Source organism: Phoca vitulina, unplaced genomic scaffold (genome assembly GCF_004348235.1).
Source record: "Phoca vitulina isolate PV1807 unplaced genomic scaffold, GSC_HSeal_1.0 scaffold1, whole genome shotgun sequence".
Classification (NCBI taxonomy): domain Eukaryota; kingdom Metazoa; phylum Chordata; class Mammalia; order Carnivora; family Phocidae; genus Phoca; species Phoca vitulina.
In genome coordinates this window covers 64,082,734-64,108,112 of record NW_022589704.1, presented here as the reverse complement: position 1 = coordinate 64,108,112, position 25,379 = coordinate 64,082,734, and the positions used below count along the sequence as shown (strand labels likewise).

The 25,379-nt window shown below is 35.6% G+C and overlaps 1 protein-coding gene across 1 annotated transcript in view; it reads left to right on the top strand.

Moving 5' to 3' along the window:
• The first annotated feature begins 5,314 nt into the window (after positions 1-5,314).
• XIRP2 (xin actin binding repeat containing 2) overlaps positions 5,315-25,379 on the top strand; it is a 341,970-nt gene continuing 321,905 nt past the window's right edge. Inside the window, exon 1 of the mRNA XM_032408845.1 lies at positions 5,315-5,330. Coding sequence (XP_032264736.1) covers positions 5,328-5,330 — 3 coding nt within the window. The 5' untranslated portion in view covers positions 5,315-5,327. The remainder of the gene's footprint in view (positions 5,331-25,379) is intronic.

Here is a 25,379-nt window from a genome sequence, read left to right as displayed (position 1 = left end):
GCTAGTCTCAGCTTCCCTCAGAAACTACTCTTCTTTGTCCCCTTGGCTTCAGCACTCAGCACGCCCAACAAATTCAAGATGCTCATAATCATGCCTAGAATGATCTGGAGGTTCACAAACTGGAACCATTTGTTAAATATCTTTGGAGCTTTTTTTTTTTTTCAGTTTATTGTACATTCAAATAGTGCATACAATACAGGGAGTTAAAATGTTTTGCTAGTGTTATTTCCACAAAGAATGTAACAATTTTGGAATCAAGTTTATGAACCCAAATTTATAATTTTCATTTCCTGGAAAGTATATCTGTTTTAACATAAAGCATTATCAGGGAAAACTGTGGATTCAGAAAAATGTCAACCTTGATATGTGGAGACTTGTAAAAGTATCAGAGTTTAGAGACAGTGTGAAGATCTGAAGGAGAGAAGTACCGTGTCGGTGCTCTTTCCATGAGCTCAGTTCCTCCGGAGCCATATAAAGAACAAGATACGAGAGGTCCATTTCCTTTCTTCACTTTATTCTTTCCTCTTCCTATCCTTCTTTTCTTCAAATAGATTATAGATTTGTTTTCAAGATAATGTTCTCCAAAATCTGTTTGGAATAAGCACGAGAATATAAACATATAAAACTGGGAAGGAGTAGGCAATTATCCCTAAGGATTTAGGAAGAAAACAAGAAACAAAATGTAGGTGGAAAAATGTACAATCCAGGCTTATTCATCCATTCAACAACTATTTTACTGAGATCCTACTTGTGCTAGACCTTGTATAGTGCCTGGAGCATCCCAAGGTAAATAATACATTCTCCCTTACCCCAAGTAATATTCAGTCTAAAAGGAAGAAAGACCCAGATAACCAAGGTCTATAATAGAAAGGTATACTGACTACAGCGATGGCAATGAGGAGATGAAGTTTTCTTTTTTTTTTTTTTTTTTTTTTTTAAAGATTTTATTTATTTATTTGAGAGAGAGAATGAGACAGAGAGAACATGAGAGGGGGGAGGATCAGAGGGAGAAGCAGACTCCCTGCTGAGCAGGGAGTCCGATGCGGGACTCGATCCTGAGACTCCAGGATCACGACCTGAGCCGAAGGCAGTCGCTTAACCAACTGAGCCACCCAGGCGCCCCATGAGATGAAGTTTTCTTAAGTGGATGAGAGGAAGTGTCATTAAAGGTCTCATGCTAGACATTATATGGGAATGGTGAAGTACGGGGGATGAGGAAAAGGATTACAGAATTTCTTTTTGTAGGAACACCTGCAAAAGGAACAAAGTCATAGACAATTCATAAAATCCTAGGTATTTTGGTATTTCTGGAAAGTGGCATTAGAGTAGGGTATGAAGTGCGATAAAACCGAGGTGTAATAAATAATAAGGAAACTTGTTAGCATACCGAGAATTGGGGGCTCATCTTGTGAGTAAAGAGAAGAAATGATTGTTGTAAGGAAGCAGGACAGAATTATGTCTTAGAAAAACCTCTGGCTGTGTTACAGAGTATAGATCAGAACATAAGAGATTAGCTCTTATTGGTAGATAAAATATCACTTTTAAGATGATATAATAATTTTACTTAGCATAATACCCTCTAGTTCTCTCCATTATGCTAAGTGAAATAAGTCAATTAGAGAAAGATAATTATCATATGATTTCACTCATATGTAGAATTTAAGAAACAAAACAGAGGATCATAGGGGAAGGGAGGGAAAAATAAAATTTAAGATGAAATCAGAGAGGGAGACAAACCATAAGAGACTCTTAACTATAGGAAACTGAGGGTTTCTGGAGGGGCGGTGGGTGGGGGGATGGGGTAACTGGGTGATGGGCATTAAGGAGGGCACATGATGTAATGAGCACTGGGTGTTGTATGCAACTGATGAATCACTGACCTCTACCTCTGAAACTAATAATACACTATATATTAATTAATTGAATTTAAATAAAATAAATTTTTAAAAAGATGATATAATTTCAAAGTGAAAGCAGATGGTGATTTTAAACTAGGGTAAAAGTTTGGAGGTAGGTGGACAGAACCAGCACATAACTAGGAGTTAATATTGATAGGACTAATATTGACTTGTCAAAGTGGGAGATTAAGGAAAGGAGGGAATCAAATATAACTTGTAAGATTCTTGACTTGAAAGACTGGGTGGCTCCATGGTTAAATGCCCTGAAATAGAGATAGCAATAATAAGAGTAGATTTAGCAGAGAAGAGGATATATTCAATTTTGGGTATGTGGTTAAAGTACCTATAGGATAATTAAAGATAAGTAAAATGTCTTATAGCCAGTTCGTACGCAAAAGAGACATCTAGGCTGGAGATAAAGACTTGGTAGTCATCAGCATATAGATGTCCTAGTAGTGAGTAAATGTGATTGTCAAGGAAGACAGTGTGTAATAAAGAATTCTGCAGACAAGATCAACTGTTGGGAGGCAAAAGATGGGCCAGTGGAAAAGATTTCTAGAATTAATAACCATGTCAATCTGGAAGATGTCATCATGCTTTATTTTATAGACTTTTAAATCACCTTGCAGATAATTAAAGAAAGGTCATACAGTTTTCATTCTTATCTATGCATTTAAAATGAATCTAGGACATAAATAAACATAAATTATAAGGAGATTTTGCACTTGAATATCATATTATTGTTACAGGATAAATGATGCCTCCCTGAGCTTAACGGCTGAATTTGGTATCTTAGGAAACTTGCCTTTAAATTGCTTTTCATCTTGTGTTTTTCTACCTCTCACCTAAACAGTTAATATGGGTATTAGGAAAAATTGAAGGTAATTCATGCCAGGAAAGCAGAGACTAAAAAGTTTCACTCTTTTCAACTTTTATCTTCATAACTCTGATAAGAAATAAAATTATATGAGTAGATTAAAAATCCTGAAAGAGAAAAGATAGACCCATAAGAAAAGCAGAAGAGTAGAATCTAGGTGGGTGTGTGTATTTGAGGATCTCCTATGGAGTGAGAGTTGTACTCACACTAGGGTTCAGATATTTCTTTGGAGACTATGGTATCACAAGGGGTGTGTTTCATATAGAATTGGGGAGGGTTGTGAGAAAGAAAGAAATCCCAAGTGTAGAAGGAGGCAGACATATAGGTTTGGTGCAGTAACAATGTTTCCATACTGATAACAAGGAGGATTATAATACAGAGCTTATCATTCTTAGTCCTTCAACTCATCACCATGTTAATACTCTGTTTAATAAAGGAAGAGGACTGAAAATAAAAATTTCTCTCCCCCAAAAAAATATGTAAGACATTATAAATAAGGTATGCACAGCTTTCAAATGCTTAAAAGAACAATCCAAAAGTAAATGACAAATCCTGTGATACCACTTACATGAAGAAGCTAAAACAGTCAGACTCATAGAACAGAGAATAGAATGGTAGTTTCTGGGAACGAGGGGGAAGGGTAAGATGGGAGGTATTGATCAAAGGATGCAAAGTTTCAGTTATGCAAGATGAATAAATCCTAAAGATATACTGCACAGCGTAGAGCCTATAGTTAATAATACTGTATTGTCTACTTCAAGGGGGTAAATCTTATGCTACGTATTCTTATAATAATAAAAATAATAATAAAGAGGGCAGGAGGAAATTTTGGGAGTTAATGGATATGTTTATAGCAACGATTGTGTTCTTGGTTTCATGGAGGTATACTTATCTCCAAGCTCAAGTTGTATACATTAAATATGTACAGCATTTTGTATGTTGATCATACCTCAATAAAGTGGTTAAAAAAGCAGAGAGAGGAATTCTCATTAACCAAGACCATGGTGCTGGCTTTTTGCAGAGAAACACTTTGGTGGATATCAATAGGCACTGCAGCATGGCAGACAGACAACATTCGTTACATCTTTCAACCATCCCTTCATTATATTTGTCAGCAGAATGCCTGTTCTTTTTTTAGTTGGAGCTCTGTCCAAGCTAGGAGGATAAATCACGAATGGCCTAAGTCAATCAGTATATTGTGTTAGCAAGTAGTTAATGTGGCCACGCGATCCAGTCTAGTCCATGTGACATAAAGAAAACTCTGCTTGTATTTATGCAAAAATGTTTCTACCTAATAAAACAAGGAAAAGCACCTTTTTGTCTGAGTGCTTCTTTCTCCTTTCCTTACCACTTAGAATGTTGTAATATGAGGTGCACTAGTAGTCATTCTGTAACCGTGAGGAATAATATTTCAACACATTGAGTTGGGCAGAACAGGAAAAAAAATAGGTCCTTGAAGATGGCATCAAGCTACTGCATCAGTTCTGAAATTGTTGACTTCCAAACTTTTGTTATATGAGATAATTCAATGTCTCTAGTGTTGGAGCTGCCGGAGCCAAGTATTCTGTTACCTTTCAAGGCATTACTGATGCATGGTAGCAGAAATAAGCAACTTCACCTTCAATCAATAACCTGGACAACAGATGTTTCAGGAAGCAAAGCGAGGGTAGAGGGGAATGTAAATGGTGTATGCTACATGATAAAGAAGATGACTCTGTGAAAACAATCAAGATTACCCCCCCATATTTTCCCCTTGGTATAGGGATTTTCAAAAGGGGCATTTGGAAGTCTACCCAATAATCTGGGCATAAACAAAAAAATATTCTATGTTGGCTGTTATTCTGATGTTGTCATTTATCTCATGGCTGTTCAAACCTAGAGAAACAGGGGTTATGAATTGAATGGATGAAAATCATAGTTAGCTGCTAGTGAAATTAGACTGTAATTAGGCTATAAGAAGAAAATAACATGCTAACGAATCTAGTAAAATATCTGCCATAGGATAACTACTTCTAAAATGTTAAATCTAACTGAAGCCTCGGTTCCATATTGCTTGAAAAAGGTAACCCCAATAAATGGATCTTACCAAGAAAAGAAAAAATTACCTATAATTACCCCCAGATGTTGTAATACAATAATTTCTTCTTTGTTCACTATCTGACTTCTGTTCTAGGGACAGAATGAGAGAGAGAGAGAGATTTGAGTAACAATAACCTATTTGGGAACCACTTGTAACTGGTAGGAAGGTGTGGAAGTGGTCCTAGAAAGGTAAGGCAGTGGATAAAGGGTGTTATATTGAGCCAGCTACCACAGGGGTCTAGAGGAGTTTAAAACCCATGAAAGAGTCCTGGGAAATGTGCAAAACACTTGCCTCAAAATTATCCCATCTAAGGAGTCAGGCAGTCACCGGTTGAGGAGTGCTAGGTAGGAGGGAAGAAGCATGTTAATTCCTTGATATTTGCAATTTCAGGAAGAAAAAACAACCCTCGGGTACAGATGAAGATACTGGCCATGTCGATTATATCGAAAGATCAGAAAGGCGTGGGCAAAGCATGGTAAGTATCTCCTATAAATAACTTTTAATTATATCCTGCTCTATCAGCTCCTCCCTACTTTTCCCCACGTTTCTGGAAATATATGATACATTTGAAAGGAGAATGTTGGAATAGAAACAGAGATGAATACTAGTGAATGGATGCATTGGAAGATTGTTGACAAATAAACCCATCTTACTTTCTTTTATCTTTCTTCTTGGCACATTAAAACTGAACCTAGTGTGAGTCGCATGCCTAGGGCAGGACCTCTGCAGTCCTCTGACAGATGCAGTGTGTGGTTTACTGCTTTCTAATTTTCCCTTTGGCTTTCTCCTTCCACTGCTGGAGACCCTCTTCACCTGACTCCTGGGTACCTAATGCCCTCACACTGCTCTCTGGTTGCCATAAACTTTTTTCCACCAACCTGATCATCTCAGAAATTCCCAGCATTCTAAAATTATGTTGTTTCAGGCCTTCTTCCCTTTTCTCCAATCCCCTATTCTATCCGTGTCTTCTGCTAAGAAATGATGGAACAAACTGAGTGATACTAAAGTGCACATAAAGAGGTGGCTGCATTAACTCTAAACATCTGCAAATTAGCTCAAAGCAATTCCCCTCTCAGATTGTATGAAAGCAATGTGACAAGCCAAGGGAGGAGATAGTTTAGAAAGCAGATGTTGTCCCAGCACCTCTCAAAACATCCCATGAAGTCATAACTCATACACTCAAATCTGATTCTGTCTAGTTCCATATTCTGATCTCTGAAAATGGCCTAAGCTAGAATTTCAGGGAGTAAAATGCAGGCTTTGGTGCTCTTCATTATAGAACAGTCTGTTAAAGGCCATTTTAGCTCATTTATTTCTTTGTAAAATATTACTATATTCCAGCAGTGCACTCTGGTGAGCCTAAGCTTCTAAAAAGTTAATTGTTCATTTAAAAATGATCCCTGTGTCCCAGTTTTCTGATGGTGTAGTTCCTAAGGGGAGTAACAAATTCTGTACTTGAGTCCTGCCTAGTCAGTGTTGTGTGAGTAACGTTCAGTAATTTAACCCTCAGTTTTCCATTCTGTTATGAAAAGGGAAAAAGAGATATGAGTTGCTTTGCAATCTGCAGTTCTCTCAGCAAGGGATGGTCCCTGGAACTACTTTAACTCCATCTCTTTCATCTCTGCCCTCTTCCTGCTCACCTCTTCTTTCTCCTTCAGAGAGAGAATATATCTTCTTCCTTTTGGAATATTTCTCTGTCAGTTTTTAAAAATGCATTCAAAAGAGATGAATAGGTAGAGCACAGGGCATTTTTTAGGGCAGCAAGACTGTTATTCTGTATGATACTGTAATGATGGATACATATCATCATACATTTGTCAAAACCCATAGGATGTACAATACAAAGAGTGAACCCTGATATAAACCATGGACTTTAATTAACAATAATGCATCAATATTGGCTCACCAGTTGTAACAAATTGACTACACTGATTACAAGATGTTGAAAACAGGGAAACTTGGAAGGGCTGGTGGGTGTGTATGGGAATTTGTACATTTCACTCATTTTTTAATGTAAACTTAAGACTGCCCCCCCAAAATCTATTAATTTTAAAAAAGTTAAATATACACCTCCATGACTTGGCCATTCCACTTCTAGATATTCACCCAAGGGAAATGAAATCATTTGCCCACACAAAACCTTAACACAGGAATGTCCGTAGTAATTTCATTTCCAATAGCTCAAACTGGAAACAATCCAAATATCCATCAACAATAAGTGGATTAACAAATTGTGGAAAATACATACAATAGAATACCGCTCAACAATAAAAAGTAAAGAACTATCAGATGAACCTCAGAAAAATGATGTGGAATAAAAAAAATATCAGATGGAAAGAGGAGTTATGAAGGGAATGAGGGAGTTTTTGGTGGTGTTGGATATGTTCGTTATTCAGATTGTTGAGATCATTTCATGGGCATGTCTGTGTGGTGAAATTTATCAAATTGCCTGCTTTAAGTATGTGCAACTTACTATGTGTCAATTATAAAGATATAAAAAAAATGCCAAAAGATGGGACGCCTGGGTGGCTCAGTTGGTTAAGCGACTGCCTTCGGCTCAGGTCATGATCCTAGAGTCCCGGGATCGAGTCCCACATTGGGCTCTCTGCTCGGCGGGGAGTCTGCTTCTCTCTCTGACCTTCCCCCCCTCATGCTCTCTCTATTTCATTCTCTCTCTCAAATAAATAAATAAAATCTTAAAAAAAAAAATGCCAAGAAGATTACACCTTCCTCCACTTTACCTCCCTACTCTTGTTCTTCTCTGTATTTCTTACCCTTCCCAGGCCACACACCAAGCCCTGAGATATTTATAGTGAAAAAACATTTTCTATCAGTTTTCTTAGTTCTGATGACTTTATCAATTAGGGGTTGCAGGGCACAGAGGAAAAAAAAATCATTATTGTTTCTCAGCATTTGAGAGTTAGGTGTAAGACTTTTCTCTTAGTACATTTTGAATGCCATTGGTTTACGTTGCTCTACCCAATGATTACTCTACAAGGTGAGAGAAAGAGATGCCTTTATTCTGTTAATTTACTCAAATCTTCAACCCACCAAATTGCTGCTAAATTTAGAGTTCTATGGAGAAAAGGAATCCACCACTTGAGGGAAAGTTCAAAAAGAAGATAAATTTAATAAAATCAGGTTTTTAATTTTTTTCCCCTGTGGCACCACTTCTCAGTGTAATTCCTTATTATATATCACTAAGATGCCAACACTACTGTCTGATCCTTTAGAGGTCAAACAACAAAATGTCTAACAATTGCAATAATTCACATTATCCTTTTGGAATGGGATACCTGGAATATATCAGCATATGCCCAGGCTGTTCCTTTAAGCTAAGGGGAAATTTTCAATCTTCATTTTCTTAAAATTAATTCTCTTCTTCTGAGGCAATCTATTATTCAACATTATCAGTGAGAAGTAATTTGCAGAATCTAGTACACTATGGAATTTTATGCTGGTTAATAATGGTACCGTGTAGTAGCTAGGAGCCCTCTCTCCAGGCAGGCAATGTGGATCTAAAGACTAGCCTACAGTCACTATCATGTTAATATCCTCTCTAAGCTTTAGTGTCTGTATCTGTGAAATGGATGAATTAATAGGACATATCATATAGTATTGTATTTGTCATGAGGACTAAATGAGATATGTTGAGCACAGTTTCAGATGCACCAGAGGTCTGAACATAATCTTTAGCTAATACAATTATTATATAATCATGATGGCATATAACGTGTGGCTTGAGAGACCTAACAAAACTATTTCCTATGATAATGTGCTGTTTAAAGGCATTCACCTCTATTCCACATATGCTAAGCAGTCAATAACAACTGTTATCATTTCACAAAAACTTTAGATGAAATGTTAGTGAAAACTAACCAGTGAGATTAAACTGACACTTGATTGTGATCACACACATTCTTTTATGTGAGGTCCAAGTTACATAATTATAACCTAGCATTATCTGAACTGTGAAAATTGTGATACATCCTCGGAAATCTTTCCCTTTATTAGAGACTTGCTGCATAATCATTCAATTATTTATATAATAAATATATCAAAAACTTATTATGCCAAGCACCATTCTAAAAGCTGAAATACAACAGGATGTACACAGTTTTCTCATGAAATTATAATCCAGCAAGGGAGGGAGACAGTACTAAGTGATTTATTCATTACAACTAAGATGAGCCATTGAAGAAGTACAGCATTGTAAGAGGGTAAGCAAAAGGAGCCCAACCTGTCTATAAGGGTGATGTGGTTAGGAAAGCCTTTACCCCACAAAATGTGCTTTCCAAACCATGCTCTCATTAAATCATGGTTAAGATAATATTTCTTGAATTTGACACTTACTAACTTTGTGATTTTGACTAAGTTACATAAATACTCTAGGTTTAAATTCCTTTGTTTATAAAACAGGGATAATAACATTATTTTAAGGGATAATGTGATGATTAGAAAAGAAAGTACGTAAATCACTGGCCAATACTAATTATTGAGTGTCTACTTATGTGCCAAAGTAGAGTGTTGTCTACTCTTGGAATCAGACCTTTAGATTTTAAGATACTGTTACTTTAATTTATCTAAATTTTAGAGATAAATATTCATAGATCGTTGTAATTTATACTTCTCAGAATGACTAGAATTGAGGGATGTGTGTATGTGGATGTGTACATGTCGGGGTGGCTCAGTATAGTGTAGAAAAGGATGCTAAAATGGAATCTTACACAACTTTGGCAGTAGTAATGAGTTATTAAATAGAAATAAGGAGAAACTTGGTTGAATTGTTTGCAAAAAGACCTAGTTAATCCTGATATATATGTATTCCAGACATTAGTCAAGTGTCGCTGACATACAAATGTGGAGCCAATGTGGGCAGGTGGCGCATGATTCTAAAGAAATTATGAGTACATTCATCTGTTGATGGACAAAAAAAAAAAGAAAGAAAGAAATTATGAGTACATCTGAGAGGAGCAAAAGATCCTTTCTTCACTTAAGGAATACCATTAAAAATTTTCCAAAAATTCTCTCTCTGTGGATAAGAGAGTCTCAAGAGGTTTTTTTTTTGTTTTTTGTCTTTTCTTAATAATCACAGCCCTCTAGAATTCTCAATTTGTAGGAAGAATGGGGAAAACTATTTAGCCTTTATGCCTAAAAGTAGACCTAACGCTATCTTTTCGATTAGAAAGACAAAAAAAAAAAAAAAAAGATTGGAAAGACTTATTATAATTATTTCTAATAATAAATAAACAATAGTTCAGTGCAGTCAACTGGAACAAATAGTATTTACTTAAGATAAAATTGGTCGTGTTGAGGGAATTGGGAAAATATTTTTCTAGTTAGAGTCATCATTCACATCTCTGAACATAATATGTGTGGTTAGGTGAAATTATATTTGGGTAATAACTATTAACTTGAGAAGTAGATATTCTAGTGTCCCTATGATTTTTAGAAGACATTTAAGGTTATTAATTATAATATATTTTCCATGGATTCTAAGGTGTGCTTACCTACCCTTTGTGGAGAGTGGAGCCTTACTGAACATTTAAATTTTTTTTTTTTACTTCCTTTGTCAGACATATACATCTTCAATATTATTTTTTTAACTTCCCCTTTACCTAAATATAATCAGATTTTTAAAATTATTTTTTAATCTATGATTAAAAAGTTATGAGAAGTTAAAAATATCCTGGTGGCTAAGGGGAAAGGCAAAAATTTTAAAAAGTCCATATAGATTTTTTTAAAGGAGAAGCAGAAAATTTATTTTAAAATTATGCCTAGTGGTTAAGAAAAATAAGCAGAGCAGGGGCATCTGTGTGGCTCAGACGGTTAAGCATCTGCCTTCGGCTCAGGTCATGATCTCCAGGTCCTGGGATTAAGCCCCACGTTGGGCTCCCTGCTCAGCAGGGAGTCTGCTTCTCCCTCTTCCTCTGCCTCTCCCCACTGCTACTACTCTCTCTCTCTCTGTGTATCTCTGTCTCAAATGAATAAATAAAACATTCTTTAAAAAAAAAAAAGAAAAATAAGCAGAGCAGAAGTGGCAATTTTTTTCAAGGGCTAAAACAGGATGCTATTGCTTAATGACAAAAATTATAACATTGGATTGTGGGGTTTATAACATATGTAGATGTAAAATATATGAAATCAAAAAATGGAGGGGTAGCATGGTTATAGAAATACAGAAATATAGAGAGAAAAATTATAGAAAAGCAAGACCTATATATGCTGTCTACATGAAATACACTTTAAATTTAAAAATAAAAGAGGTTGAGGGGCACCTGGGTGGTTCAGTTGGTTAAGCATCCAACTCTTGGTTTTGGCTCAGGTCATGATCTCAGGGTTGTGGGATCAAGCCCTGTGTCGAGCTCTGCACTCAGCACAGAGTCTGCTGGAGAGTCTCTCCCTCTTTCTCTGCCCCTCCCCTCTGCTCCCCACCCTTTCTGCTCTCTCAAATAAATAAAATCTTAAAGAAAAATAAAGATTAAGAGAGGTTGAACTACAAATACAAACATAGATATACCATGCAAACAGCATAAGAAGGACAGTATGGCTATGTTAAATCAAATAAAGTAGACTTGAAGATACAAGTTATATTCCCAATGATTAAGGCTATTTGATGATGATAAAAATTAGGAAGACAAAATCATAAATGTTTATATATCTAAATAAAAAATATTCAAAGTATATGAGGCAAAAAACAGATTTAAAGGTAGGAATAGAAAAATTTATGGTAATTGGAGATATTTATGCCCCTGTATTGCTAATAATTGATAGAATGACTAGATAAAACATCATTAAATTATAAAATATTTCAGTGACATTATCAACTCTTTGACCTTTGATATTTATAGAACACTATGACCAATAATAGACATCCTGTAGAAAAGACATTCTTTTAAAAGGCACATAGAGGGGCGCCTGAGTGGCTCAGTGGGTTAAGCATCTGCCTTCAGCTCAGGTCATAATCCCAGCATCCTGGGATCGAGCCCCGCATCGGGCTCCCTGCTTGGTGGGGAGTCTGCTTCTCCTTCTCCTGCTCCCCCTGCTTGTGCTCTTTCTCTCTCTGAAATAAATAAACAAAAATCTCAAAAAAAAAAAAAGTAATTAAATAAAAGGCACATAGGCCAGTCACAATATAGAACATATATTAACCATAAAGTAAGTTTGAACACATTTCAGAAAAAAGGAAATATTATATTGTTAGCCAGAACTAACAAAATAAGAAGTAGAAAATCTAACTACACTGTAACTATTAAAGAAATTGAATATGTAATTATAAACTGTCTTTCAAAAATAATTTGATCATACGTTGCATGCTTCATGATAAAAACACTCAGGATTAGATAAGGCAAGGATATCCATGTTCACTTTTTTCAACAATGAATTGAAGACATGACCAGTTCAATAAAACAAGAGAAAGAAAGAAAGGATATAAAGATAGGTAAAAAGTAAAATTATCACTATTTGATTGTTTACATAAATAATTCTGAGAAATCTACAAAGTGAGTATTAGAACCAATAAGTGAATATAGTGACATTGCTGAATACAAGGTGAATTTATATGTAGGATTAATTCTGATACCTCAAGATTCTATTCATTGGGTGGGTGTATTCGTACTTTCCTCCAAGTCATTAAATGAAACCCTAATCTCAGTGCTGCAGTGAAGGAATTTCACAGATGTAATTAAGATCCCAAGTTAGTTGTCCTTAAAAGAGAGATTATCCTTAGTGGATCTGGTGAGCCCTTAAGTAGGACAGGGCTCTTGCTGGTGAGACAGATTTGAAGCATGAGAGTAATTTGACATGAGGGAGAGTTTCCATTTTGCATATGGATGGGACCATGTAGCAAGGAATGTGGGCATTCTATACGAATGTCCTCTGAGAGCCAGCAAGGAAACAGAACTGCAGTCTTACAAATACAATGAACTGAATTATGCCAGCAACCTAAATGATCTTAGAAGTGGATTCTTCCCTCAAGGCTCCAAAGAAGAGCTCAGTATAGCCAGCATCTTGATTTCAACCTTAGAAGACCCTGAGAACAGGGATTTTTGCCTGGGCTTCTTATCTAGAGAACTGAGAAATAATAAATGAGTATTGTTTTAAATCACTAAGATAGTAGTAAATTTTTTTACACAGTAATAGTAGACTGATAAAATATTTAAAAAATACTGAAAGCAAATAATTGGAGAATGAAATGAGGGGTGGAGGGAATTCCATTTCCCAACAGCATCAGCAAATAGTTGGAAATAAAGTTAACAGAAGAGGTGTAAGACCTCTAAAGTAATAAAACCAAATATTGCTGAGAGAAACCAAAGACTAAATAAATGGCATTATCTATATCATGTTCATGAATTTGGAGAATTAATAATGAGGTGTCAATCCCCTCAAAATTAGGCTGTAGTTTCAATGTGACCCTGATTGAAATTTCAACAGAATTATTTTGGGGAAGATTTGACAAGTTTATTTTAAACTTACATTCATATGCAAAGGACTGAGAGTGGTCAAAACAATCATGAAAAAAATTTGAAGGACTCACACTACCTGATATCAAGCTTAATATAGAGCTACTATTTAAAATAATGTGCCATATGTGTAAGTATAAACAAACAGATCAGGGGAGGGAAAAGATGATCTGGTAACAGACCCAGACATAGATGACTTTCAACAAAGATACCAAGACAACTTAATAAGAAAGGATAGTCTTTTCAGTAAATAATGCTGGCTAAAGATGAGCAATGTGAAAATGAATCTCTACCTCCGTCAAAAAATTAATTTGGGATGGATCATAGACTAAAGGTAAATGCTGAAACTATAATGCTTATTAAAAAATATATTGGGGAATATCTTTTTGACCTGAGTTAGGCAAGACTTTTTCAGAGAGGACATAAGAAGCACCACTCATAAAACAAAATATGATAAACAGGAGTCCATCAAAATTAAATATTCAACTTATTAAAATCATTATTAAGAGAATGAAAAGGAAATACAGATTAGGAGAAGGTATTCTCATTACATATATTTGACAAAGGCCTTGTATTTAGAATTTCTATAAATCTGTAACAAAAAGCCAACAAATCAACTTTAGAAATGGGCAAATGAACAAACTTCACAAAGATGTATGAATGGCTAACTAATCCTATAAATGTGTTCAAAATAAATCATATAAAAATGGGTTCAAAATCATCATCAGTAAACAACAAAACCAAAAGGAGATACCATGTCACATGTGCTAAAATTAAAATATCCAAGACTATATCAAATTTTGGAACCGTCTTACACTGTTGGTGGGAATGCAAGCTGGTACAGCCACTCTGGAAAACAGTATGGGGGTTCCTCAAGAAGTTAAAAACAGAGCTACCCTACAACCCAGCAATTGCACTACTAGGTACTTACCCCCAAAGATACAAAGGTAGTGATCTGAAGGGGCACCTGCACCCCAATGTTTATAGCAGCAATGTCCACAATAACCAAACTATGGAAAGAGCCCAGATGTCCATTGACAGAGGAATGAATAAAGAAGATGTGGTGTATATATATATATATATATATACACACACACACAATGAAATATTACTCAGCCATCAGAAAGGATGAAATCTTACCATTTATAGCTACATGGATGGAACTGGAGGGTATTATGCTGAGAGAAATAAGTCAATCAGAGAAAGACAATTACATGGTTTCACTCATATGTGGAATATAAGAAACAAAGCAGAGGGCTGAATGGGAAGAAATCAGACGGAGACAAACCATGAAAGACTTTTAACTATAGGAAACAACAGGTTTGCTGGAAGGGAATTGGGCAGGGGGATGGGGTAACTGGGTGACAGGAATTAAGGAGGGCCTGTGGTGTGATGAGCACTGGGTATTATAGGCAACTGATGAATAACTGAACTCTACATCTGAAACTATTGATGTACTATATTTTGGCTAATTGAATTTAAATAAAAAAAATTTTAATGAAGGTACAGAGCATCTGAAACATTCATCAATGGTAGAGGTGTAAAATAATGCAACTATTTTGAACAATATTTTGGCAATTTCTTTCAAACGAAATATGTACTTATCTTATGACCCAGTAATACCACTTCTAGAGATATGAGAGGTATGTCCATTAAGACAGTTTTATTCTTAATGTTGCCAAATTGGAAAGAACACAGATGTCCAATTAACATGGAAATGAGTAAACAAATTATGATATGTTCAGTCAGTAGAATACTACTTAGCAATGAAAAAAAAAATGAATAAACAACAGTTTTTATAAAACTACATTGGTAAAACACCAAAACATTTTGTTAAGCAAAAGAAGCCAGACACAAAAAGGTGCATATTTAATGATTCCACTTTTATGAAGTTCAAATAAGTAAAATCATCTTTTATAATGACAATAATCACTGTGGTTGTATATGGGAATATTGACTGGAAGAAGGCAGGGGGATGAGCTTTCTGAAGTAATGGAAATGGAAATATTCTTTGTTTTTATAAGATGTGGGTTACATATGCATTTGGAAATCTAATCAACTTCCACACTTTAGTTCTGTGCAATTCATTGCATGTGGATTATATTTTAATTAGAAACATGCTGTTAGGGGTTTTCTAGGAGGACTGAATGATTTATACCATTTTACTTTGTTGTCATGTCAAGCTTTTTGAAAAAAATATAATTACATAGAGAAAAATTTTATCAGAATACTGTTAATCAGTTTGTTTTAGGATCATTAGCCATTTCTTTGGAAGTTGGACACAACGAGGTTACTAGAAGAGCTTAAAATGGTCCTACCATCAGTCTGTCTACAGAAGTTATCTCGTTGTTATTTGACTCTAGTAGAATAACTTTATTTCTTGCCTTATTATAATTAATTAGGTCATTTGAGCTAATACGAATGAGCCCAATTAACAGAGTCAAGTGCCATTTAAGCATTTGCTAAATCTCAATTTAATTTCTAGCAGAAATTAATAGTATGGGTACCTAATACCTAAACTTGTAATCAACCATTTACAAAATTCTTTCATACCTGTAACTTTAGAGCTCTTTAGCAACTTGATAGGGTAGGTACTTTTATCCCCATTGACTTGATGTGAAAATGGGCAGTCATCAAGGTTAAGGGACTTTTTAAAGAAAATGTTAGACTGTCAAGTATCAGAGTCAGGATTCAAAATCAGATCTTGTTTCTGCACTTAGTGCTCTATCCAATAAACGAGGGCTGAGTAGTGGGTGAAAACAAGGTTATTTCTTGCTAAATTCTTAAACGCAAAAAGAGAGAAATGAGAAAATCTCTGCTGCAATAGGGTTGAGTTAGTTCCCACGTCTTAAGTTATAGATTAATGAAATAGTTGAAGAAACTTCTGGATGACTTCAATAAAAAGTCTGTACAAAATAAGACATCTGCTATCTATAATGGTTTTCTTAGACAGAGAGTAATGATGCTGAAGGCTGTGTGCAGTATCCCCAAGTTTTCACCTGCCGTGAGCTGCCAGGTGTGGCCTGCACTTTGCTCCACACACAACTTCTACATTACAACCTTCCTTTCAACTGCATACATTTTCTTAAGAGAGATCTTCAAAATAAGCTAAGTGAAAGTGGCAGATATTTCAGTGTGTCCAGAATTTATGATTCACAGAAATCAACAAACGTGCCCAAGTGGTGATAGAGCAGAAAATGTCAAAATGATTGAAATAGCTATAAAAAAAAAAAAAAGATCATTGAACTTTTTGAGAGGAAAGGTCTGATTAAGAATCTCACCAAAATTTAAATCCAACTTCTTTGGAGGGAGTATGGGAATGAATTGAAAACTGGAAATGATTTGATCAATGGACAGTACAAATAAAAATCTAGCATATTTTTATTTCAGTTGGAAACCTTGAGAGCTTCATTGACATGGGCACTTCTTAGTTTCCCACAGGGTTGGATCATTTACATTCTTCTTCTCAATATCTTTTGCCAACTAACCATTGCAAAATTACAGCTAAATTAAAGACACTGCCTGTTATTTGCTGTATACTAGAACCCAGATCTCCCCTTGGAGAGCTCTGAGCTCATTCAATGAGGCATAGCACTTAATTTCATTTGCAGAATTTCTGCTATCCAACTTTCCACAAATTAAATGAGATCATTCATTGCTTTCCCTGTAGGCTAATGGTACTTATATTGTTTGTCCACATTTAATGTCCTAATATCTTGGTTTCATGGTCTAATGTTTAATAACAAATCAGTAATGAAATTGAATGTACTGTAAAAAAAAAAAAATCCTTCAGTTTATTACCTTCCTATGGCTCTATGGAACCTTAGACCTCTTCTAGCTCAGAGTTCCAAACATAGATGCTTACAGGGACAGGCAGGCTGTAAATGTGTGAACTGAACTTGCTGTAAGAGAAGAGAGTAGATTAGGTTCTATGATAACCTGAAGAAAGTTTCCTTATTTTAGGAGTGAAAATTCACATTAGGAAAAAAATAAATGGCATGGAAACATATCAAGTGTCTATGGATGGAATTTGCCCTACAGCTTCACCAGTTTTTCAACCGAATATTGCCTACTTCTCCCATTTTGTAAATTAGAAAATAACAAAATACAACTTAGGTAATTGATTCAACCAATTTCATTCATTATTCCTAGTATAGTGCCTGAAAAACTGTGCCAACAGTCACTGTTCTTGAGAGGAATTGCACATATTCATAATTGTGACTCGAAAAAGGAAGGTTGGTGTTGGATTAAGGAAAGGAATCAGAGTACGGGGTATATTAATAAGCAAAACAAGTACCTCACAGCAAATAAATATGTAAGGGTGGTCAGGAGAGCAGGTGTGGTTTACATGCTGCAACTAAGGTTAGATGTGCCAACTATACAAAGCTAGTAGGAACATTAGACAGACTGACAAATCTGGCATGTTTTACTCTCTCTTGGTTTTCAGCCTAAAGTCTTAGGCATTTTAAGGAACCAAACTACAAACAAAACTGGCAAACAGTACATATTTATATATACACTGCATGTGGCTTCAGTAATTAATTGGAGTATAATGTTTCTTTATGAATTGAGAATTTGGAAAAGAATCACAAGACGCTTGTATAATTTGTTATAAACAATGAAAATTATTTGGAGACACAGGGGAAAACACATCATTTATATCAATTTTCTGTTCCCTAGGAAGGAGAAATAGCAAACCTAAGCACGCTAGCTCATGTGAGCAAGATTTGAAAAAAAAGAGCAGTGATCCTGGAAATTCAATGCATGTTTACAGTCACAGGATGATTTCCTATATGTTCACTCTTCTGGTGTGAAGTTATACCAGTTCCTGGTATTTGGTGAAAAGGGAAAAAAAAACTAATAAAAAAAGTTGTTTCATACATATAGTGTTGTTTTCCAGTGCTGTATTTCACTAAGAGCAAAGAAACCTAGGAGGCTCATTTTTTTTTTTTTTTAAACATAGGTTCACTCTTCTCTCTCCTGCTTTAGAAATAATTGATTCTTTTGGCTAGTGTAATTCTTCAGCAACTAAAAATATGTAAAACATATTGGACAGGTGACATCTGGCTGGAGTTTTCAAATTTGTGGTTTTAACTCCAAGAGATGTTCTGAATGATGTGTTTCTAGTTGTCATTTTCTTGACTGAAAAGGCAAGAAAAACGTTCATAGCTGACACTAAAAAGAACCTTTCTGGGGTAGATTTATTATTTATGAATGAACAGACTTTTTTAAAATTGGGAACTTTTGTTTTTTTAGTGTAAAATTGTAAAAAAAAAATGAGGTAGGTTCCTTTGTAAGCTAGGTGAAGGAGGTCAGTATAGCAGGGGTGGTTTAAATGAACTGAGAAAGAAATATTTCAGATAAAGATAATGTTTCAGATGAGGGAAACAGTTCAGATTGAAGAATTTAGGTGGGGCTGAATTATAAATCATATTGTCAGCGTCTACTTTTGAAGATGGTTCAGAAGGAAAAGAGACAAATTAACCTGTCTCAGAAGTAAACTGCCAGGGATTTCCTAAGACTCAAAGATTTTAAGATCTTCTCAAGGCACTTGATACTATGAATAATGGGGAGAAAGGCAATTTTAATGTATTCAGTATCTATGTTTTAATACTTGAGTATAAACTAAAAACTGTTTTAATCAAGTGATGAAAGCAACCTCAAGCAATGCAAAACTGGGAGAAAATTGTGACGTTTAGAGAAATTCTGATGCCATAATGCTCCATTTGAATTTAGGCTTACTGGTGTTTTTGATTTTTGGTAATATTTGCATGTCAAAGTTGATTTTCAAGAGCCACTCATATCTGTTAATCTGGTAGATCAATTCTTTAATGTGCCAATCCAAATTCTCTCTCTTACTCTCTGACTGAACAAAATTACCTGGTGAGGGAGCACACTGAAAAATGTCTTATCCAGTCTCACCTTTTTCAAAGCCCTTTTCTGTACGTCTTCCTGCACATTTCCCTTAGTGAAAGTAACATCTTCACTACTGAGGAAGTAATCAGATTCTAAATTATGAAATTAGTTATCACTGGATTTAAAATTTACAGTATATTCATACTTTAAAATATTTAAGTCCAATGCCTTCTTAATTGTTGATATAAGTGCAGAAAACAAGAAAACATGTTTTTAAAGGGAGGGGAGGTGATTTGCTTATTCTGGGACACCATAGTCCATCATAAAAATGCCAGAAGAGGGGCACCTAGGTGGCTCAATCAGTTAAGCATCTGACTCTTGGTTTTGGCTCAGGTCATGATTTCACTGTCATGGGATCTTGGGATTGAGCCCAGCCTCTGATTATGAGCTCAGTGTGGAGTCTGCTTCAGATTCTCTCTCCCTTTCCCTCCCACTCACTCTCTCTCTCTCTCAAATAAATAAACAAAACCTTTAAAAGAATGTCAAAAGAAATGGGGTCAATGATTTGGCACAAGTCATTTAAAACACTTTCCGCATAGATTGTTTTGTATTTTGTATTTTAACCATATTACAAATGAATGTATAAATTTAAAGTAGATAGTAAGCTCCTTGAAGTCAGGCTTTGTGTCTTGTCCCCCACAGTAGATCTATTCCTAGCACAGTGCCTAGAAGTCAGAATGTGTCCATAAATAGGTCCTAAATCAAGCAATATTATATTTTGTAGAAAAAAATGAATTTGGGTCAATGTATGGTTTTATAAATGACCAATTTCCCAATCCTTTTATCTCAATAAGATACAAAGATGTACAAGTATGTTTTCTAAGGCATTCCCTGAAATTTCAATATAGTTCAAGTGACAGATCATATTTGATGGAGAAAAATCACCTTGATTTTGTATAACCCCTGAGGAAAGGGTAAGAAAAAATGGATGTTCTTGGCCTCTTCAGTGTCCCCCAAAGCTTGAAATGCCATGTTTATAAACTGGCCACATACCTCATTGAGTGACATCTGATTATAATATGGTACTTGTTTTATGTCCTGGGAAAAGATACAGTTTCTTTCACGTTTAATAGGAAGCATTTTTTTTTCTCTGTGAAAGTAATACCAAAATTAATTAAGCCCCTGCTATAGGTGCTCTAGGGCTACAAAAGAACCTCAAGACTCTTCCTTTATAATTCTGCAATATGATTGGAAAACCAAGACATACAAATTCGCATTGTTAATGAAAATACTGGAATATACAAAAGACCCATAAAAGAAAAAAATCAGACATAGTGGCTTCTTAAAATATGGCTTCCTAATCTAGATGGTGTTTCTGTTTTTAAATTCAGGTAGGAAAAACTTATCTGGCATGGAATCTAAGATTTGTTCCTTGAGCCCTGGTTGCCATTTCTCATAGCGAACGCTCAGACCTGCATTCTTAAGTTCCTGATGTATCAAGACCCAATTCTCCTGCACATTCCAAACAATCTCTGGATTCATCTATGAAATTTTTTGTTACTATTCAATTTCAGAAACATGTTATTGCAGACCCCATGTTTCTTCCATGTTGAAGTTTACAGATTTATTAAACAAAAATATAAGATACACAGTTAAGACTGAAATTCAGATAAATGACAGTTGACATTTTTGGTGCAGATGTATGTTGCTGGCATTCATCTCAGGCTATTCGCAATATTATAAGCACCCACATATACACATAATATGGATAATGCTGGGGAAAAGAATGGCATTGTTTGGACAAGGAACAGAAGACTGATGACAAATCTGCAATTAGATCAGTTGACTGAATTGAAAAGAAGGAGTGTAATGAAATGAAGAAGTCTTTGACAGAACTCGCAGTGTTATTTTGCATAAAGTATCTTGAAGAAAGTGAATTTTGATAAAAATTGCCCTTATCTATAAATAATAGGCAATTGCTAAAGCTTATTTTTTTAATAAATGATGTCACATATAGAGATCTTTGTACTCCAGCTAGTGTATGGTTTTTAAATATATAATCTATATGATAAATTTTAATTAAAAAAACTAAAAAAAATTTGTTCCTTGATTTCTCAGTAGAAATCAACAATCTTCAAAATGTTTTAGGCAGGAAAAATGTTTGTAGGTAATAAAATCCTACTCAATTTAGCCCAAGATAAAGACATTTAAAAAAAAAGAATATTTTTAAAATTTAAAGAAAATAGAGCAACTGGATTTCAGCATGTCTGGAAAACATGAAGCTCTAGGGAGCTCAGCTGTAGGAGTTCATGGACCTTTACTCTAATGATCTACCATTACCTCAGCTAGCAACTTATTAGGTTTCTGAGTATCTTAGTTCAAATTCTCAAAAGGGAATCTGATTAATTCAGATTAGTTTATGGATTGGTCCCTCTGGGGTTGGATAGCTACTCTTGGCTCAATCAGCCATGTCAGGGGAATGACATTGCTAATTAAGGATAAGCTAGAAGAAATGAGGTCTTTCTTTAGTAGAGATGCTTACAATTCCTGTACATATTTATTTATATGTAAATGTATAATGGAAAGCAGACCAGGTGGAATTAATAAAATGTAATCATCTCATTCTAGGAAAGTATATTTATGGGTGAATTGTTGACAGTTGTTACTCTTATGTATTAAACATCAGTGCATGGCACTCAAGCCACCCAATTTACTTAAGTTAAAACCCAGGTGTCTTTCTTGACTGGCTCCCTTAACTTGCCCTTCACATCCGATCACCAAATCTCAGCTCTTGTATATCCTAAGTAACAAATATATTGAAATCACCTATCTATGCATGTAACTTTCCCATTATGCTATAAAATCCACAGAGGAACGGGTTGTACGTGGCTTTTTCATATTTATATCTCTATTACCTAGTACAGTGCTTGGCACCAGCAAGCCCAGCTGATACATTGATTGTAGCTTTGTGGCACCCTGCAGCAGACAACTCTGCTAAAACATGCCTGCAAAAACTGTGAGATCATAAACATGTGTTGTGTAAGTTGCTAAGTTTATGGTAATGTTGTTAGGTAGCATAGATAGTTAATATAGTCCTTGCTTTCTTTCTGCATTTTTTTTTCTGCATTATGTTTTTAAAAACAAATGACAGTCTCATTTTAAATTCTTAATCTGTGGTTTTATTTTCAGCAACAATCTAGTCTTTAGCATTTACTAACAATTTAATATTAAATTGGCATGGAACTCAGAAATTGTCAGATGAGTCAGCAAGATGAGAACCACATGTAGGTAAATAATTGATATTTTTCTTTTGGCTCCTCTTTTCTGTCTGCCCTCCACTGTCTGAGAGTGACATTGTAGGTCATGGCCCCAAACTATCTAAGTTCAAAGGACTTTTTTGTTTTAGTGAGGAGTCATAACTGAATCTTTGTTTAGCTTCTATGTCATACCTCTGCACTTCTTTATCTTTATTATAAGAGCCAAGAAAGTATCAAGTGCTTGTTTTTGTCTCAAATTTAGATCAATCCACCACAAGAGTTCCCTTGTTTCAAGAACAGAATGAACATTCTTCTCCTATTCAGAAAACAGTAAACAATTATGGCTCCCAATCTGTAAAGTTTCATATCAATATTTATAACACAGATGATTCAAAATTATTGTTTCCTCCTGATGATTCCAGAGCCTATGATATCCTGAGACATCTAAGAAATCCTGAGACATGGAAGAAACCCTTTCTAGCCAATTGGCCTAATGGTATGTGTGGGAAAATGAATTTTACCACTCAAATACTCAGAAGAAATCACAAAACTACATAAAAAATGTTGACATAAAACTAGATGAGTGGCATTTTTATGTAGGTGTAAAAATCCCTCCTGATTATTCATTCATCAATGCTATATCTGAGTATGAGCTTCTGAAGCTCTGTGTTGGTCTCTCCTCCTATCAGGAGATAATAATCTTCTAGATGGTCAAGTTCCTCCTCTTCCTCTCTTCCTGGAGTTACCTAAGTCCACATTTGTCTCAAGTTTCCCCATGCCACTGGAATTCCTGCTTCTGGGATTGCCAGGAACCACTCAGATTGCCCTAGAATAAGACTGAGCCTTTGTGGCACCATCAACAAAGGCCTTGAGCTTTGTGATAAGCAGTCTCTAAAAACAACTCAGAACACCCAGGAGACCATTTAGCTGTTAAGAACAAGACATTCAAGTAATTGGAAATTGATCAAAATAGAATAATTCTGTATTTGGAGTAAGCCTAGACAAGACACAAGGTAAGAAGGCAGAGGACACATAATTTAAATTAGGAGCCCTAGTCTATCAAGAGACATTGAGTGGACACTGAGATTTCAATTATGAGTACCTGTAAACAACTCTGTTTTTACATGTTAGATAATCTTTGTTTGGGTGATAAAAGATCTGTTCCCTTGAAAAGGAACTCTGGTTACTATAACTCATAAAACTACATTATTATTTCTTTTAATTTTATTTTATTATGTTAATCACCATACATCATTAGTTTTTGATGTAGTGTTCCATGATTCATTGTTTGCATATAACACCCAGTGCTCCATTCAATACATGTCCTCTTTAATAGCCATCACCAGACTAACCCATTCCCCCACTCCCCTCCCCTCTAGAACCCTCAGTTTGTTTCTCAGAGTCCATAGTCTCTCATGGTTCATCTCCCCCTCTGATTCCCACCCCCTTCATTTTTCCCTTCCTATTATCTTCTTCTTTTTTTTTTTAACAAATAATGCAATATATGTTAAGAAAAAAAAAAAAAGAAGAAGATAGCAGGAGGGGAAGAATGAAGAGGGGGAGATCGGAGGGGTAGACGAACCATGAGAGACGATGGACTCTGAAAAACAAACTGAGGGTTCTAGAGGGGAGGGGGGTGGGAGGATGGGTTAGCCTGGTGATGGGTATTGAGGAGGGCACGTTCTGCATGGAGCACTGGGTGTTATGCACAAACAATGAATCATGGAACACTACATCTAAAACTAATGATGTAATGTATGGGGATTAACATAACAATAAAAAAAATAAAAAAAAAAGAATTCCTCATATCAGTGAGGTCATATGATACATGTCTTTCTCTGATTGACTTATTTCGCTTAGCATAATACCCTCTAGTTCCATCCATGTCGTTGCAAATGGCAAGATTTCGGGGTTTTTTGATGGCTGCATAACATTCCATTATATATATATATACCACATCTTCTTTATCCATTCATCTGTTGATGGACATCTTGGCTCTTTCCATAGTTTGGCTATTGTGGACATTGCTGCTATAAACATTGGGGTGCACGTACCCCTTCGGATCACTACATTTGTATCTTTGGGGTAAATACTCAGGAGTGCAATTGCTGGGTCGTAGGGTAGCTCTATTTTCAACTTTTTGAGGAACCTCCATATTGTTTTCCAGAGTGGCTGCACCAGCTTGCATTCCCACCAACAGTGTAGGAGGGTTCCCCTTTCTCCGCATCCTTGCCAACATCTGTCGTTTCCTGACTTGTTAATTTTAGCCATTCTGACTGGTGTGAGGTGGTATCTCATTGAGGTTTTGATTTGGATTTCCCTGATGCCAAGCGATGTTGAACACTTTTTCATATGTCTGTTGGCCATTTGGATGTCTTCTTTGCAGAAATGTCTGTTCATGTCTTCTGCCCATTTCTTGATTGGATTATTTGTTCTTTGGGTGTTGAGTTTGATAAGCACTTTATAGATTTTCGATACCAGTCCTTTATCTGATATGTCATTTGCAAATATCTTCTCGCATTCTGTCTTTGTCTTTTGGTTTTGTTGACTGTTTCCTTTGCTGTGCAAAAGCTTTTTATCTTGATGAAGTCCCAATAGTTCATTTTTGCCCTTGCTTCTCTTGCCTTTGGCAATGTTTCTAGGAAGAAATTGCTGCGGTTGAGGTCAAAGAGGTTGCTGCCTGTGTTCTCCTCTAGGATTTTGATGGACTCCTATCTCACATTTAGGTCTTTCAACCATTTTGAGTCTATGTGTGTGGTGTAAGGAAATGGTCCAGTTTCATTCTTCTGCATGTGGCTGTCCAATTTTCCCAACACCATTTGTTGAAGAGACTGTCTTTTTTCCATTGGATATTCTTTCCTGCTTTGTCGAAGATGAGTTGACCATAGAGTTGAGGGTCCATTTCTGGGTTCTCTATTCTGTTCCATTGATCTATGTGTCTGTTTTTGT